This window comes from Tamandua tetradactyla, chromosome 25 (assembly GCF_023851605.1).
Source record: "Tamandua tetradactyla isolate mTamTet1 chromosome 25, mTamTet1.pri, whole genome shotgun sequence".
NCBI classification, from domain to species: domain Eukaryota; kingdom Metazoa; phylum Chordata; class Mammalia; order Pilosa; family Myrmecophagidae; genus Tamandua; species Tamandua tetradactyla.
Window position 1 is genome coordinate 3,187,094 of NC_135351.1, and position 18,263 is coordinate 3,205,356.

The 18,263-nt window shown below is 58.2% G+C and overlaps 1 protein-coding gene across 1 annotated transcript; it reads left to right on the forward strand.

Annotated features, from left to right (window-relative positions):
- Positions 1–7,021: 7,021 nt before the first annotated feature.
- On the forward strand, positions 7,022–10,449 carry FOXC1 (forkhead box C1). The gene has a single exon (XM_077143872.1). The coding sequence runs from the start codon at positions 7,022–7,024 to the stop codon at positions 8,681–8,683; it is 1,662 nt and encodes a 553-aa protein (XP_076999987.1). The 3' UTR covers positions 8,684–10,449.
- Positions 10,450–18,263: the final 7,814 nt, after the last annotated feature.

Below are 18,263 nucleotides of genomic sequence, written 5' to 3' on the forward strand. Positions count from 1 at the left end.
TCTCACCCACATGTCCAGCAAACGGTAGTCTGTGTATATTGAACCCATAAAAAAGTTTGCACACATGAATGATGTCCCACATTTGTTGATTATATATATGGATAAGTGAATAAATGTATCATTGATCCGAGATGCACTTTTAAAATTTTTTTACATGCTAACACCTTTGACAGGGAGATGAGACCACTGGTGATGGATAAATTGTTTGGCAGCATTTTTTTCCTTCCTTTAATGGCACGGAAATATTGTATCTTTTCAAAATGGGTCTCAGATCCATCGAGACATAGCAAAATGACCTTGTGAGGGCTGTGTTACCTTAGGCAGTTACTCATTCTCCTTAAGCCTCAGTTTCCCCCATGTGGACAACAGTATTCACTTCAAGAGTCTTGTGAAGTTTAAATGAAACGACGTAAAGCCCTTGGCAGAATGAAAACATTGTAAGTGCCAGACATAATAAGTACTAGACGCCTTTGATCTATCCAAATTTATGGTGATTAAGAATAGAGAAAAGAGAAATGTCTTATCAAACCAATTCACACTCAGGCCAAAATTGAGTCTGGAGGGGTAGTAAAGCTTTGGGGAGGACAATAAGTTTCTCCTCGGAGAGAGGAGAGCCCCGGGCAAATAAATATATAAACAAATAATTTAATTAAAATAAAGGACCTTCATAAATAAGAATACTGACCTTGTTTATTGCCCTTAATTTACATTTTCACCTTAGTCAACTATTGGCTATGTATACATGGGCCACCATGGATTAGTGACTACATACGAGGGAGCAAGCACCTCTTTTCTTTTCACAAATTTAATTCCATCGACTATTCTGCAGAAATCTGCCTCTTTATTTGCCTTAGCTTATCGTTTCTCACATCTTCGCCTCCAAACTAAATAGTCCTAAACCGAATGCATACCTCTCAGCGTGCCAGCGTCTGACTTGTGTCCCTACCTCCCACCTCTGTAAACACTGGCGCGTCGCTCCCCGGTGGAGCTGTGGGTGTGCACGGCCGGGGCCATGTTTTCACACGGTGTCTCTGAGGGTGTGTAAGGCGTGCGGGGGTGTGAGAGCGCCACGAGCACCCAGGATCACGGCCACACAGTAGTCCTTGAACCGGTTCTTTGGAGGTTCCAGGTTGTGTGTATGTGTGTGTGTGTGTGTGTGTGTGTGTGTGTGTTTTAATTAAGGCTAAAGAATGGTTAAAAACAGAAGTACACTTTCCTGGAAACCAGCAATCTTCATCTGCACCTTTTATTGGCAAACCTGGCCGCCAGTAAATACATTCCTTGGCCTCTCCCAGAATTTCTCCTCGTTTTCTCTGTAATGTGCACGTCAATTAACAGGGGCCGCCTGGAGGGCATCTGTCGCCAGTGGCCGAAAGACCCCGGTCCAGGGCGACTCGAGTTCTAGAAACAAAACCACGTTCCCAGGCTATGCCTAGGAATCCGGGATGGCTTCCCTGAGGATGACCGCCCGAATCCTGTGTAGGGAAGGGGTGCGGGGTGACAAAACGCGAGCCAGGTCCTGGAACCCCGCGGGAAGCGCAAGTCGGAGCCGCCTGCGGCGCGCGAGCCGGATGCCGACGGCAGGGGGCGCTCGGAGCACGCGCAGCGCCCGGGGCGCGTCTAGGTGCTGCCGCTGAGCGAGGACCCTGCGGCGCTGGAATGCGGGACCGCTGCGGGCGGGAAGGCCAGCGACCCGACAGCCCGGCTGGGACCCCAACAGCAGCCTTGGGGCTTCCACCTCCTCCCTTCTTCCCTCCGGCCGTTTGCGGGAAAGCGAAGGGAGCCCCTGGAGGGTGGGACGGGGGGTCGCGCCTCGCAGCCACCGTTTCCAGCAGTGACGCACGCGAGGGCCAGCGCCTCCGGCTGCTGCGGGGTTCCCAGCCAGGTCCAGGGGATAGCCTGGTGCCTCCCCGGAGAGGCGCAAACACCCGGCTCCGGCCGCGAGTGCCTGCGGCTGCTCCCCACAAGATCTGGGGCCCGAAGTGGAGAGCACTCTAGCCAAGCAGTGTGTCTGCTCGCTGGGACGCCCCGCGGGAGGGCTGAGCGCCGCCCGAGCCGACGTCCCTGAGGCCAGCCGCGGCCTGAACCGCGCAGGTGGCCTTCGTGGCCGCACATCGGGGAGGCCAAAGCCGGGGCTCCGCCGACGTGGCTGTCGGGGGGCGGGAGGACAGGCCCGGGAAGCGCCCCGCCGCCCCGCGGGGTCACGAAGCTGGTCCCAGACGAGAAGCAACAGACTGCACGCCGTCTTTGGGTCTGTCTGTCCAGCGTGCCGGATGTAGGACGGTGCCTTCCGCGCCAGCACCCCGCGGTCTCCCTGGAAGTGCCTGGGCGCGGGAGGCCAGGTTCTGCAGCTAGCACGTCCCGGGACAGAGGTCGCGATCCTGGGGGCGGGGGCCCGCTCCTTCTTGAGTCCTCGGCGTTCCCAGGCCCTGGGGTCCCGCGGCCGCGCGGAATCTGCTGGAGACCCGAACCCGAGCCACGCGCGCGCGCCCACGGAACTCATCCAGCGGGGTCACCCGCCCCCTTCCCCAATTTCAGTCTCGCTCTGGGTCTTTAATAAAAGGTGACAGCTCTGCTCTTCCTCTCTGTTCGCCTGAACCAAGGAAGCCCGAAATCCTTTGCAGCCAGACACCCTGAAATCAAAAGAAACTCTCATCCCCCGCACCCTTTGGGGCTCCCATCAGCTGGGCTTGGAGCCGCGCAAACGCTCTCGGAGCCCGGGGTTTTCCCGGAGAGGGGCGACAGGTGGGCGGCGGGGCGGCAGCAGGTGCTGGCACCCTCTTTCTCGGGTGGGTAATTGGCGGCGCCAGCCGGGCTTGGGGATTGGGTATGAAATTAAATTATTCCGTCACCCAGACTCCGCAGGGAGACCGCCGTGAGAGGGCCACTATTCGATTAACTCAATAGTGCGGACATGCACTGCAGGTCATTTTTTTCTTTAGAAAGTAATCGAAATGCAAATGCTCTTTCTATTTATTACAGGAATAATTTTTCTACTAAAGAGGGGGCTGAATGAGAGGGACTGCGCTGAGAGCTCTTAAACTGCCCCAAGAGAGAAGAAGGAAGACGGTCCTGTCGTGAGTGGCGTCCCCCCTCCCCCGCCCCCCGACGCTCGGGGCCGCCCCCGCCTCTAAAGCCACACCGGTGACAAACGCAACCTGCGAGGCCGACGGTTCGATGTTAACGAATAACGGTTACTGACACCGAGACATCCTCTCCCTATCCTCGGTCTACGCCACCGAGTCCAAAGGAGTTCTAAGACAATGGTCTAAATAGTTCGAACACCCCCCCACCCCGGCTTTGCGCCAATTGTTTGTGACTTTCCGGCTAGTAGGGAATTTTCAAGCCGCGTCATCGGGAGAATTGCCTTTCTCTCCCATTTTTATCTTCCCGCCCCGAAGGAGATGCTGGCAGGGCCGCGGAAGGCCAGCCTCCCTCCTGGGTTTGCAGACCCCACGCCCCGGAACGGCTGGGCAGGAAAAGCCCCTTCCCTCATCTTCTTGTTTCCCGCAGCTCCCGGGCCAGACAGGGGGATGCTGGAAGGCTCCCTGGGGCCCGTGACCTGGAGGACAATCTGTGCACCCCAGGCTGGACTAAAGCCCCTTGAGAGTCATTTCCCGGACTCGTCGACCCTTAACCCACCCCACCCCCACTCCCTCTACTTGACTTGCAAAAAGAAAAAGGCTAAAGTACCCCTTCTGGCTCCGGATGACCCGCATTAGGGAGCCCCCCGTCCCCACACATACACATTCCTCCGAAGTCTCAAAGTCCCCCAAATCCTGGAATCCTGGCCTGGTCCTTTGGCCATAAAGGGGCTCAGGGAGGCCTTGTGTTAAGCCTTGCTGTGATGTCACGCCGGTTCACAGCTACGGACCCGTCTGTGGGCCCCGGGAATTGTAACAAGGCCTGGCGGATCTGGAAGGGGGTGGGGGTGGGGGGCAGCGCGAGCCCAGCGAAGGTCCCATCGAACATCCAAGGCCGCTGTCGCCTGCGGGGCCTCCAGGCTGCGCTCTGCAAGGTGCGAGTTAAGCCAGCCGAAGGTTTCCCGCGGGGAGTCAAGGGTAGTGGGGGAGACAGAGGGGTGATTGAACTCCCCTGGGGATCAGCAAACAGGGGCATCGAAACTCTAACCTGAAAATAAAAGCCAGCGTGTCTGCGTCTTCACATTCTGATCACACCGCCACTAACGACAATAATAAAATAAGCAAGGTGCCTGAAACGCAATCAAGCCTTCAACTGGAGGTTTGCTTCCAAGGCAGCTTATGAAACATAAATGAACATATCTTTTCCTGGCGAATGTCCAGAACTAAACCAGTGGAAAGGTGATCTGTACAAAACTGCACCCCTTCCCTTTTTCTGTCTTTTCTTTTTTTTTTTTTTTTGCATGCCGGATACGTATTTCCCAACGGCAACTAGTATACCCAAAGTCGAGAGCTGAGAATAGCGCTGCTGTGAGATCTTCAATTTACATAACATGCTGTTTACACGTCGGGGTTGAGTCTGGGAAGGGGTCGCGAGGAAAAAGGGACAATGGTCGCGGGCGGAGCAAAGCCAGGGGCCGGCAGACATTTCCCGCATTGGGTAAACAAACAGGGGCTATCGCGGCGCTTAACTCCGCGCCCCGCAGTTTAAGGGCCGAATTCACTTACTGTGTCTAAGGAGACCATTTACTTAATTGTCCGAAGGGCTGAAGCCGGGGGTGGGGGGTTTAAAGGGGCTGGGGAGCGTGCCCACAGCCCCAGCCAAGGCAGCTGCTGAACCCACAGCTGGAACTTGAACGCGACTCATTTTTCAAAGTCCTGGGGCTCCCCACCTCCCCCGAGTGTCTCCAGGAGCCTCCAAGTACGGAGCCTCCTGCTGCCAGATCTCGTGTTTCTACCACACCACCGGCGACTTGGCCTTGCGAACACTGGGAAAGGAACCGCGCATGAACCAGGCGCCTCCCTAGGCTTCGGAATCTCCTGGCATTTCTCCCACCCCCTTCCAAGGCTACTTTTAGGGGGTCCTCCTCTTCCCTAGATGTCAACGTCCATTCGGAAATACGCTGGGTTTTCTTTTTTTAATTTTCGGGTGACCTGGAGCTGTGACCGCTGCACAAGTCAGTGCCCTCCACCGCGAACAAGCGAAGCTGCAATTAAAATTTTAGTACAGGAGTGAGGACGCCCGGATTCGAGCCGGGAAGGCAAAAGGGGCTCCCAACACGTCCTGGGAGTTAAAGATTGTCAGAAATTGGGGGAGCGGAGGTGTTAAACGCGTCACGCACACTCTACCCAACGCGCCACTTCCCCAGGCTGTAGCAAAGGACCTAGTGTTCCGCCTCCCCGGGGGTCTTTTCCTGTGCTGCCGAAATGCGAACTCGCGCTCCGAGGCTCAGAGGGGTCGAGCGCCTCCGTCTCTTTCCCTCTCTTTTCTCTTCCTCTGCCATCAGGAGGCAGTTCCAGTCACCCAGAAAGTGCAAATGCCAGGGGTATGCGCAAGGCACAGAACTCCTTCTGTGTTTATCCCCGGAACCCCGGAGTCGCCTGCAGGTGTGTTCTGAACCCCACCCCGCCCCCACCCCCACCTCCAAAACCACACCCGTTATCTCGGCGAGCCGGCGGCCCCGGGCGCGTGCAGATGGAGATGGGTTAAGCTCTTGGACGTATTTATTTGCTTCTTGTCATCACACCTCCTAATGTCAGTGAGCCCGCAGCCTGACCCCTCCTCTGAGCCGAAACGGGCTGGGTGGGACAGGAGGGGGCGGTGCGCGGAGAATTCGCTGGGCCACCGCGGCGGGGCCCCGGGGCCGAGGAGCCGGGCGCCCGCGGCCGGGTCCACGCCGCTTCCCCGGCGGGCCACTAGCCCGAGGCTCTCTCAAAGTCCCTGTCTCCCTGTCTCCACGACCAGTCTTTTCCCAATGGGAGGGGGCGTGGGGGTGAGGTGGTGGTGACAATTCCTTCCCCGCTGTCAACAGCCCGGCCCTGCCCGAGCCTGGAAAAGCACGCGATCAACACAGGAGGCCCCCCCGAGGGGGGAAACTGGAGAGATCCTGAAGGGTATGGGATTGGCGCCGGGGAAGGGAGACCGGGGATGGGGGCGAGGGAAGGTGAGGGAGCCGGGCGCGGAGCGGCCGGGCCACGCGGCGCGGGAGGTGGCCGGTCGGCGCAGGAATGTGGAGGGGCCAAGCGGGAGGCGGGGCTCGGGAGGTAGCCGCGGGGGAGCTTGAGGAAGCGTCTGCGTGGGGCCAAGGAGGGGCCCAGGAAGTCCAAGGGAACAATGCGCGTCTGTGAGGAGGGCCGGGGCGTGAGGCGGCGTCCAGACCCGTGGAGGGCCAGGGCCGCGCAGGGAGCGAAGGAGCGAAGGAGCGACGGGCGAGCGCGGCGGGCGCAGGACACCCGGCGGCCAAGAGGCAGAGTGGGCCAGGGGGCGCGGGCAGGGAGAGAGTGGGGGACAGGGGCAGGGGCAGGGGAGCGCGGGTGGCGCGGGCGCGCGTGCGGTCGGCAAGGCAGTGCGTGAGGCCGGGGCCCGCGCCGAGCCTTTCTCCCGGGCCCATTCAGAGGCGGCTCTCGCCTCCCATTGGCTGCGGCCGCCGCGGCGGGGCGGAGCTCCGCGGCCCGGAAAAAAAAAAAGTAACTGCGTAAAAAAGTGCTGGCCGGAGTGACGGATGCTCAAAAGTTCCGAAGTTTTCCCTATGCTTCCTTAAGCTGCCGGCGCGCGAGCCTGAAAAAAGCGGACGCGGGCCCGGGACGGCGCCGGCGCCCCTCCCCCGGCGCCCGGCTCGCTGGTCTCGGCCACAGGCCGCGGGTCGCCGCGTCCCCGGGAAAGGCGCAGGGCGGGCGGTGAGAAGGGGCGCCTTTGCGGGCTGAGCTGTGGCGTGTCCTCCCCGCCCGCGCCTGGGAGTTCCCGCGCGAGTTCCTCCGGCCGTCGCTGCGTCCTCGCCGGGCTCCCGCCTCTCGCAGCGCCCTCCTCGGCGGCCCGGAGCGAGCGGGGAGGCCGGCCGGGCGGCCCGGGGCCCGAGCGGGCGGCGGCGGCGGCGGCGGCCATGCAGGCGCGCTACTCCGTGTCCAGCCCCAACTCCCTGGGAGTGGTGCCCTATCTCGGCGGCGAGCAGAGCTACTACCGCGCGGCGGCGGCGGCGGCCGGGGGCGGCTACGCGGCCATGCCGGCGCCCATGAGCGTGTACTCGCACCCAGCGCACGCCGAGCAGTACCCGGGCGGCATGGCGCGCGCCTACGGGCCCTACCCGCCTCAGCCTCAGCCCAAGGACATGGTGAAGCCGCCCTACAGCTACATCGCGCTCATCACCATGGCCATCCAGAACGCGCCAGACAAGAAGATCACTCTGAACGGCATCTACCAGTTCATCATGGACCGCTTCCCCTTCTACCGGGATAACAAGCAGGGCTGGCAGAACAGCATCCGCCACAACCTCTCGCTCAACGAGTGCTTCGTCAAGGTGCCCCGCGACGACAAGAAGCCCGGCAAGGGCAGCTACTGGACGCTGGACCCGGACTCCTACAACATGTTCGAGAACGGCAGCTTCCTGCGGCGGCGACGGCGCTTCAAGAAGAAGGACGCGGTGAAGGACAAGGAGGAGAAGGACCGGCTGCACCTCAAGGAGCCGCCGCCGGCGCCCGGCCGGCAGGCGCCCCCCGCGCCGCCCGAGCAGGCCGAGGCCGGCGCGCCCTGCCCGCAGCCGCCGCCCGTGCGCGTGCAGGACATCAAGACCGAAAACGGTACGTGCTCCTCGCCGCCCCAGCCCTTGTCCCCGGCCGCCGCCGCCGCCGCGGTGCCCAAGATCGAGAGTCCTGACAGCAGCAGCAGCAGCCTGTCGAGCGGGAGCAGCCCCCGCGGCGGCCTGCCGTCGGCGCGCCCGCTCAGCCTGGACGGCGCCGAGCACCCGCCGCCAGCGCCGCCCGCGCAGCCCCCGCCGCCTCACCACGGCCAGGGCTTCAGCGTGGACAACATCATGACGTCGCTGCGGGGGTCGCCGCAGGGCCCAGCCGCGGAGCTGGGCTCTAGCCTCCTGGCCGCCGCCGCGTCCGCGCGCCCCGGCCTCGCGCCCCCGCTTGCGCTAGGCGCTTACTCGCCCGGCCCGAGCTCGCTCTACAGCTCCCCCTGCAGCCAGGGCTCCAGCGCGGGCAGCTCCGGTGGGGGCGCGGGCGGCGGCGGCGGGGGCGCAGGTGGCGGGGCAGCGGGCGCCGGGGGCGCCGGGGGCGCCGGGACCTACCACTGCAACATGCAGGCCATGAGCCTGTACGCGGCCGGCGAGCGCGGCGGTCATTTGCAGGGCGCTCCCGGGGGCGCGGGCGGCTCCACGGTGGACGACCCCCTGCCCGACTACTCTCTGCCCCCGGTCACCAGCAGCAGCTCCTCTTCCCTGAGTCACGGCGGCGGCGGCGGGGGCAGCCAGGAGGCCGGCCACCACCCTGCGGCCCACCAAGGCCGCCTCACCTCTTGGTACCTGAACCAGGCGGCAGGAGACCTGGGCCATTTGGCGAGCGCGGCGGCGGCGGCGGCGGCCGCGGGCTACCCCGGGCAGCAGCAGAACTTCCACTCGGTGCGGGAGATGTTCGAGTCGCAGCGGATCGGTTTGAACAACTCGCCGGTGAACGGGAACAGTAGCTGTCAGATGGCCTTTCCTTCCAGCCAGTCTCTATACCGCACGTCTGGGGCTTTCGTGTACGACTGTAGCAAGTTTTGACACACCCCTCGTCCCAGTCGAACCCCCAAGCAGGAAAAGTCCAAAGAACCCACCGATGCAAAATCGAAACCAAAAAAATACCCGATTGAAAAAAAAAAAAAAAACTTGAAAAACATTCTCCACACCAGCGAACCGAATCTCTCCAAGAATTCAACTCACCAGCACAAAGAAAACTCTATTTTCTTAAAAGATTCCTTCAGAGCCACCTCTACTTTGCCTTATCTAAATAAACAAAACCGTAAACTATTTTGTACAGAGACAGCCAAACCATGGTTTGTTAAAGGACAGTGTTACTCCAGATAACACGTAAGTTTCTTCTTGCTTTTCAGAGATCACGCTTGCCTTCCCCTCTCCTGCTCTCCAGTTCCCCAGACCTTCTCCTTCCCTCCTTCTCATCTGTAAGATATTATTTTATCCTATGTTTAAATGAGGGGGAAAGTCCCCGTATATGAAAATCGCTTTCTTTTTATTCATGGACTTGTTTTAAAATGTAAATTGCAACATAGTAATTTATTTTTAATTTGTAGTTGGATGTCCTGGACCAAACGCCAGAAAGTGTTTCCAAAAACCTGACGTTAAATTGCCTGCAACTTTAAATTGTGCTTTTTTTTTCCATTATAAAAAGGGAAACTGTAGTAATCTTACTCTATCATCTTTTCTTTCTCTTTGTTGAACATATTCATTGTTTATTAATAAATTGCCATTCAGTTTGAATGAGACCTATATGCCTGAATACTTTGATACAAGCCTTAATTATTATAAGAACAAATTTTCAAAGATAAAACACTAGAAGTTGCCTATTCTCTGCCTAAATCTCTGGAAAATGAAGAAACCCTCTGGGTATTCCTTGTCAATTTCGCATAAAAGTCTGTATTTAGTTATTGTTTTTTTTCTGCAGCATCTTCTGCAAAATGAAATGTATTATATAGTCAGCTTGCTTTGTGGCTAGTAAAAAGATGTTTTCCTAAGCAGATGTGAGTTGGCATAGAAACAAATACGTTTTCTCGGTAATGACAACTTGATTTGGAAATCTGAAGCCCATGAATCAGCAGCAGTCCTACGACAAAGATACCTGTGTGTAAGCAGAGATGCGAATGTGTCTCCCGCTATACACGGATGAGTATTTGACTTGCATATCACATATAAAATTGGGTTGTGTATTATACATCCCTGTGAACCAAATGCTGGATAGATTTTTTTTTCCTATTATTTTCAGTCCTTTCAAAGAGGAAGAAGAAAAGAGTTTTTAAAGGCATGTATATAACTCATTCACATTCACAATCCGTACATAGAAGGATTGTTTTATGACTGGTTTTAGTACACTGCGGATTGGAAAGGGATCTTTTAGAAGTTATGTTTGTAGAGCAGTAATTTCTGAAAAAGGTTTAAAGCAGTAACACGAAGGAAAGAGAAGCGCAGCACGTTTCAGCCGTGTGGTTTCTTTTCAAACCAATTTTTCTTGTTAATTTACAGTTAAAGCTAGGGGCCCATCTGGATTGGCCCTACCCCTTTGTAAATAGCCCAGGAAATGTAATAAATTCATTATCTTAGGGTGATCTGCCCTGTCAATCAGACTTTGGGTAGATGGCGATTTAATTACAGACTTTCAGGGCCTTTCAGCTTGTTTTCGAGATAATACAGTTTCCTGTTATCTGCCACTCCTATCTAGAGGCAACACTTAGCAGTAATTGCTGTTGCTTGTTGTCAAAATTTGATCATTGTTAAAGGATTGCTGCAAATAAATACACTCTAATTTCAGTCAAAAACTGCTTTACGTGGCTTCTGATTCGCTCCGTCCCCTCCCCCAGAGTCGTAACCTAATAGCCAGAAAGATGGCAGCGGCGCGGGGCGGGGGTCTCCTTGGGTCTCTGCTGCTTGAAAACTGCCCCTGCGGCCGCCCCGAGCTCCACGAGTCTCCTCTGTGGGAGCAAGGGGGAGAAACCCATCGACAGATCTCTTGGAATTTGTGCCGTGCTCAGCTTTGGGGAGCCGAGTTTCTAGGCCTGGCCAGGGAGCCGACGGCAGGTGATAAATGCCCCTGGCTCCTTGGTTGGGAGTGGCCGACCCCGAGACGTGGGCAGCTTGGGCCACCGGCGACCGTACCTTTTTCCGCTTCCCTGGCTCAGCTTTTGCAACCGCTGGTGGGGAGCGGATCCTGGGGCCCACCTGTGGCTCTGCGGCCTGCGCGTATCCCCGCGGTCCTTTCCGCGCTCGCGCCCTGCGGGGCCCTGACCTCCCGGGCTCCCCCGACGGCGGGCGATGAGCCGGGCCGCTTAATTAGCTTTAATTACACGCCTCGGCCCGGGTGCCTGGCTTCTGTTTGTGTTTGCGAGCTCTTCCCCCATCGCCCCCCGCCCCCTCCCCGCCACTCCCCACTACGCCTGCCTCCCCCAAGCCCCCGGCCCTTCCCGGATTCCCGCTGTTGTCTCTGGCTGGCTCCTGAAATAAGTTGTTTGGGGAGAAAATAACCGGAGGGTCAAAGAGGATCTCTGTTCGGTTTGAGGGTTTAATCACAGGTTGGGTCGTGGACGCGGGGTGGACAATGCTGAGGGCAGGTAGGGAGAAGGGGGTGTGGAGGGAGCAGGGCAGCCGAGCGCGGCGCCTCCAGGGCCTGGCGGGGAGAGTGCGTTCCCGCAGGCTGCGGGGTCTCCCCCGCCCGTCCCCGTTTCTCTGCCAATCCTGCCCCAAACTGTTGTTATTAACTATTTACTCCGCGCTCGCCGCCTTTGTTTTGGAGACGCACGTGCGTTGAGCAGCAGGGCTGGGGGTGGAAAGGTCGGCAGCATTCCATTCCTCGCGAGTGACAACCTACAAACTAGCCGGTCTCGCCGCCGGCCCCGCGAGCTACGGTGTGATTCCGCCTGCAAGCGCCCTTGCCTGCGCGCCCCGCTTCTCCAGGACCGCGCCCCCTTTGCACCTCCAGGCCCGTGCTGGGGTCCGACTGGGCCGGGTAGCGGCAGCAGGCGGCCCGAGGACCCCGGCTGTGGCACAGTCGCCCGGCCAGGCCTAGGCCCCCGGCGGCCTCCCCAGCAGTGGCTGCGTCCTTGCCGGGTTTGGGAGATCAATTTACAGAGGCCACAAATCACTGCGGGGAGGCCAGCGAGGGGGAGCGGTTCTGGCCTAGCGGAGAGTAAGAGGCCTGTAGGCGGCAGCGGGGCTCGGGGTGCTGAGTCCCCGCGCCCCACGAATCTGCTTGGGCTTTGGCTTGATGGTGGGCCTGAGGAGGTCGGGACTCAGCTTGTCCTGAGCCAAGGCGGGGAGATGGTCCCCGGCCAGCTCCCGGCCCTTGGGCACCCGGCGGGCTCCGGCGCCACAGAGAGAGGGAGCAGTCCCAGAGAGCGGCGGCCTGGTCTGTCCCCTCCCGGGAGCAGCCGACCCGGCCTGCGCTGGAGCACGGCTGCTGGGGAAGTCAGGGTGAGAGAGAGAACTGGGAGTCGTCAGAGCCCCAGCAGCCCCGAGATGGGGTTTCGGCACCCTTTGCTCTTCTCTCCTGCCGCTGGAGGAGACCCCCGGGCCAAGCGCGGGACTCCTGCCTCTGCGGCCGGGAACCACCTTGCTGAGGAAAATGTCTTGGCAGCTTTTATGGCCCTTTTCAATTTCAGCCAGTGAAGTTAGGTATTTGAAGATCAATGGGTCTAAGAAGATATTTGTATTATGCATATGTAGAGCAAGTAGCTATTTTTACAGGCTTCGCCTAAACTGATAGTTCGTAAGCTATGTTTAAATGAAAGGTCAGAAGTTCTGCGCATTAGTCAGATTTGTGAAACCATATTTTCTACTATCAATACATTTGCTTTTGGATTCTCATATCCAGTTTAAGAACAGTCAACTCCTGCCAACCTTATCTAACCTGGGAGAGACACTTATTCCTCAGGGCTGTGAATATCTGCTTTGCACTTTTCCAGCAGTAAGAACAGTTTTTCTGTAAAAGGGGGTTCCCTTCTAGTAAAAAAAAAAAAAATGCACTAAGGAAAGCTCCTTGCTGTTCGAACTAGTAGACAGTACATTTTGAATTTAGCATGTGTAGCAAGGGACAATATGCATGTTGTCCCTTTTCTCTTCACGGTTTATACCGTGAGCAAGTCATCCTGTTGCGTGCCATGTAGCAACTCGCATTTGGCACAGGGCGCAAGTGGTGGGAACGCGCACCGTTTGCCAGGGTTCTGCAGTTAGCAGGCCATTTTCACCAGACTGCATGCAAACAGGCATGCAGTTTACCACCTATCATTCCCACGGTTTGGGTCATTCATAATCGATGTTTGCCAAAGGAATAAGGCTCGGTTATGCTGGTGGCCTGTGATTTTCTAGTGGGTCAGTTAACAAAGGTGCGTTTTCCCCCTATTCGACTCCCTGCAATTTGAATAGATGAGGAAAGGAGGTAGGACTTTTCCTCTAGGGCCCTGTTCACGTGTGTTTGGGGGGGAGGGGGCAGGGGAGGAGTGTGGAGTGTCCGAGTTCTGAATGTGGAGGATAATTAGTTTTGTTCTTAATGGCACAAGACCCAAGGGAGGCCCTGAACCCTCAGCTGATTCAAGCCGGGCAGACCGACTGCCCAGGAGAGGCGGACGCGGGGAGCCTTCTCTCGGGCATTAGGGGTGCCTGGTGGAGCCACGGCCTGGAGCTCTCAGCACAGGGGCGCAGGCCCCGTTTGCTTCGGAGCCCAGCACAGTGTCCCCGTCGCCTGGTTGTGCCCCGGGGCACTGGGACTTCTCTCTTTCTCTCTCAGCTCCTCCTGACTCAGCTCAGGCCGGTTCATGAAACCATTAGCCCTTCCCACCCGACCATAAACAAATGTCGCGTTAGGGACAAGATTGATGGAAGCAATCAGGCTGCCGGGGCACGACAGAATACGATTCCTCATAGGACTTCTCCACCCGGGCAGGGAGACTGAGGGAGAAAAATGGGGTCAAGAGAGGATGTCAGATATCCTCCCCCCCTTCTCTGTGTGTGTGTGTGTACACGCGCATGTGCAGGGAATGGTGCGTTGAGAAGGCCACAAACTCGGAGCCATGGCTACCTGCTCGTATCAGGCAAAGCCTTATTTCTTGAGACAGTGGCTACCTCGGTAGGAAGAGAAATCCACTGGAGATTCTCCATGATCCCAAAATATCAGCCTCAGAAATCCCACTTTTCTGAAAGCTCTTATTTCGATTTACAATGTGGGCAAAACGCTCCCTGAAAACGAGCTTTCGTTAATGGCGTTTTCACTCCAGCTATACAAACAGAAAACCTTCCTTTGCTATTAGGGTTTCATCCTCACAGCTCCCACTTTTGCAGCCTGTTGCCCTCCCTTTACTCCATGGCCACCCCCTTTGACTGTGAATCCAACCTAAGCATTAAATTCCGCGTGCCGCTGTGTCTCTACCCCTGTACCGTTTTCTCTGTGTCTCTGACACTCTCTTTCCCCTCAGAAGGTCTTTGGCTCCCCAAGTTTCTTCTGGATGTTCCTGCTCCCAGCTGGCTTGCGCCTCTGCGGTGACCTACACCCCATCCTGTGCTGAGCCTTCTTGGGGCTGAATGCAGCTGTGACCCCAAGATTTTGTCCAGACCTCGGGCAAGTGGGGCCACAGGAGCAGGAGCAGAGCTGGCCAGGGCAGCAGGTTAGGGTGGTCGGGCGGGTCCACTTAGGAGAGGAACGACACGTAATTAAGTGAATTCCATCTCCAAAACGTCTTCTGGAGCATGAAAGCTGCTTCTCCGCGAACATTCGCAACGTGATTAGGAGTGGAAAATTGAGCAAAACGCACCATGTCCGCCTTATTGGAAACGAAAATAAGGCGTAGAGAGCATAAGGCTCGACTTAGGACCTTTGTTTGCTCCTTTCCCATCTTACCCTGGCTCCAAAGAAACCCTCTGTTTTACATTATTTTTTTTCTGTTGTTTACTTATTTTTTCCCTCGCTACTTTTGAAATTTGCAGCATATTGAGCATATTATAGGAGACGCAGGACGATCTGGAATTTCTTGCATATAGGCCCGAGTGTGTCTTCAGGAGGGGCGGAACTCCCACTCAGGAACAAGCCCGGAGGAGAGGTGGGCTCTGCAAGATCCTGGGAGAGGACTTTGCACTGTTGCCTCTTCACAACCCCACTGCTCAGGGGCACCATGACCCGCAGCCTCAGAGGGTGCACCCCAGGGCCCTGGCCCTTCCCGACGGTGTGTCCCTCTCTTCTCTCTGAGCATCTTCTTTCTCCTCTGGCTTAGAGCTGCCCACACCCGCCAACCCCCAATCTTCCTTGCACCCAGGTTTAACATCATCATTTTCGAACAGACTGAGCCCCCAGCCCCCAGGTAGCTGCCCCTTCAGGTTGCTCCCCAGGAGGGGATTGGGTGAGCTGCTCGTTTGCCCCTAAATCAACCCAGTTTGCTTTCCGCAACCTGGGTGGGCATGGAAGAGCAATTTGTGCGCCTCGGGAATGAGCAGGGGGCGGCAGCATGGAGCGGTGGGCAGGGCTTCTCGCCTGACCTGGGTGCTGGGATCCCGGGCAGGACATGGAGGAGGCCAGTGGGGCAAGGAACACTGGGTTGGGGAAGGAAGCAACTTGCTGGAGAGCTCTGGAGACAAGAGAGGGAGAGAGAGGCAGAGGCATACCACTGCCTTCCTCCCTATAATCTACCCCAGGGAAAAGGCAGGAAAACGAACCCATTTAGTGCCATTAACTCTTAAGGCCGCTGCTTTCCTTCAGTATCAAAGCTGGTCACTGGGCCCCGAGCTGCGCCGCGTGCAAACCCGGCGGCATGAGGAGCACATGTCTAGGTAACGAATGGAGTCTTTAAAATGCGTACGTGGAGGAAACGAAAAATCTGGTGCGAGGCGGCCCTCGGAGGCCACGGGGCCTCTGGCGGTGGGAGGCCGCAGTCCCATCCGCGGCTGCCCGGAGGTGGGGTGGGGTGGGGGCGCCCAGGGCAGGGCCGAGTCCGCAGTGCCCCCAGCCCAGCCTACCATCTGGGGAGGGGAAGGCGGGTCAGGTCCTTCTCGCCGCGGAGCCTTCCGGAGACTGAGCACACAGAGCAGCCGCGGGGCCCGGGCCGGGGGCTTCCGGGCGCCCCCAAGGATTATTTGCGATTTTTACCCAGGAAAGACGCACGAGGCCGCGCAGGGCAGGGCCCGGCAGAGCGGGAGGAGAGCGCGGCGCTCGCCAGGCGCCGAGGGGCGGGGAGGCCGGGCCAGAGGAACTCCGAGGCACCGAGCAGAGAAACCACGAGGTGGTGCGGGGCCTTGAGAGCCGGGGCCACTGCGAGGGGCCGCCCCCCGGCCCGCCCCAGTCCCAGCTAGGTGCGGGGCAGCGCTTACAGTCGTGGGCTCGGTGCGGGAGGAGTAAGGCGGCGCTTGCGGGCTGGCTCCTGGGCGGGCCTGCGTCACGGAAAGGGTTCTACAGCCAACTCCCCTTGCCCTGGGATGGGGTCTCCCCCCTCCCCCCTCCCAGGCTCAGCCGCACGGTCCCCCGGAAAGACCCGCCGGAGAGCCCTTCCCCGTCGGCTTCCTCGCCATAAAAAGCCAGACTCCAGCCGAGGTCCTGACCTTTTCCAAATATACATCTTGTCTGCGGCCGCCACTGCAGCCCAGGCCTCGGCTGAGCGGCTTCCTCCCAGCCCGGCCGGTGCCCAGTGCCTGTCCTCGGCGCGGCGGGAGTTGGGGGGGGACCCCGATTTCGGTGCACCCCTGCAGCCCTAGCGTCGCAGGCCGTGGGCTTCTGAACGGCTGGTTCTAGCCAGGGGCGCACTGGGGCACGAGCAAGGCCAGGGCCGCAGAGTTTCAGGGTTTTGTTTTTACGAAGCAACACTTCATCACCTCCTCGGCTTTCCACGTCCCCCACCCTTCCCCGGGTTTGTGCGAGGGAAAATTGGGGTCCCAGGGCTCCCCAGCTAGAAACCGAGCTTGTAGCGGCTTGGACACGTGGCGTAGGCGCACGCCGCGGCGCCGGGCCCTCTGCTATCCTCTGTTCCTGTGGACCGGCCTCACTTTAAGGCTAAAGTTTGGGTGACCCAGAAGCGCTCAGAAACTCCTTCTGGTGTCAGATCCTGGGAGCTTTGCGGCGTGCGGGCGTAAGCCTCTGCATCCCCCTTCGGACCTCCATGCGCCGCAGCAAGGTGGTCCCAGGGCGCAAGGCTGTACAGCCCCGAATCCAGAGATAAAAAGGGGCAGCTGGGAACAGGGCGTCTGCTGTGTGCGCCCCCCTGAACCTAGTGGAGGGGAGGGAGTCGGGGAGCCGCCGGTGGGCCTGGGGTCAGGCCGAGGTTGACAGCCTCCCACCAGACCCGCTGTGGCCGCAGAAGCTGGGCAGAGGGTGGGATGGGGACGCCAAAGGATTCGGCCCAGGGGGCCTTGGAGAGGCTTTTGGGGACCGAGCGAGCTCCGGACACTCAGAAGGGGTTGTGGCGCAGCGGGAGCCCCACAGTTCCAGGTCTGGAGAGTACCGGGGTGGCCTCCAGGAGTCCACAGCCTCTGGGCGATCCTTCACGGGGGCTGCGGACAGCAAAACGGCCCATGTACATTCTGGGTGACAACTGCGACGACAGACACAACCTCTGAAGACTTGCTCAGCGCACCCGAGGGGTGCGGGTGGGCAGGCTGCGGGGAGGCGGAGGCCGGAAGTCCAGGCAGAGAGGCCCACTCCAACCCCAGAGAAATGGGGCCCAGACTGGTTGTGTTTGGACACTTTGGCCTGTGGGCAACCCCAGGGAGGTCGGGCTGGGACCCGGGTCCAGCCCCCAGTGCTGCTTTTGTGTTTCAGTTGTCACTGCAGTTTGTTAAAATTCTGAACATCCCCAGTGATTAAAACCTGAAATTTCTGAAGAGGTTCTGCAGGTATGTTGGGATGCGTTGATATTTGAAAAAACAACTACACACCCGCAGACACAATCTGCTTGTAACCAGGTTGCGGGGGGGGGCCCTCCGTGACCCCCCCTTCCCTCACACCCCCTCCCCCCGGGCCATCGCAGATGCGCCAAGAGGCGGGGCAAGGTGTGGAAAAACAGATGACGTGTGGACCTGGGTCACTGGGGACATATCTTAAAACCAGATTGCCCGGTGGGAATTTCCAAATGCAAACAGGGTGTCTGTGGTGCTTTGAGCCTTTTTGTTGGGGTTTTGAAAGTTATTTGTCAACAGTGCCTTCAGGGTTATTTTAAAATGAAAAGCTGAAGTATTGCAAGAGTCTCATGGGCTAGCATGCATCTTGGTGGTGGGAAGTGGTAAAGACATTGGAGGGAAGGAAAAGGAACCCATCCTATTTTCTGTGGGACTTATTTAGGCTGGCCCAGTCCCTCACCTGCCGCAACACTGCAGAAATCGGACTTCCGAAGAAGCCATCTTGCATCCAGCAGAATGTTCCTGAGCGTTACAACACTTCTCTTAAAGGTCGTGCTGGCCTGCACTGCAGAGCCATGCCCCTAAACAGCTGGGGAGGTGTGACAGCTTTATGACGCTGGTCCTAGCTTGCCTGTAATTCCTTCAAGACAAAGGGCAGCAGATACAGCTCACGGACAGATCCTGCTGGATCCTGGTGGGACAGAATGGCAGACTGCTGGATGGATGTGTGTCCAACCACCTGGCCCGCGGTCTGGGGTGACAGTGGCTT

Coding starts and splice junctions, on each gene's coding strand:
- FOXC1 (XM_077143872.1), top strand. CDS start 7,022: ATGCAGGCGCGCTACTCCGTGTCCAGCCCCAACTCCCTGGGAGTGGTG.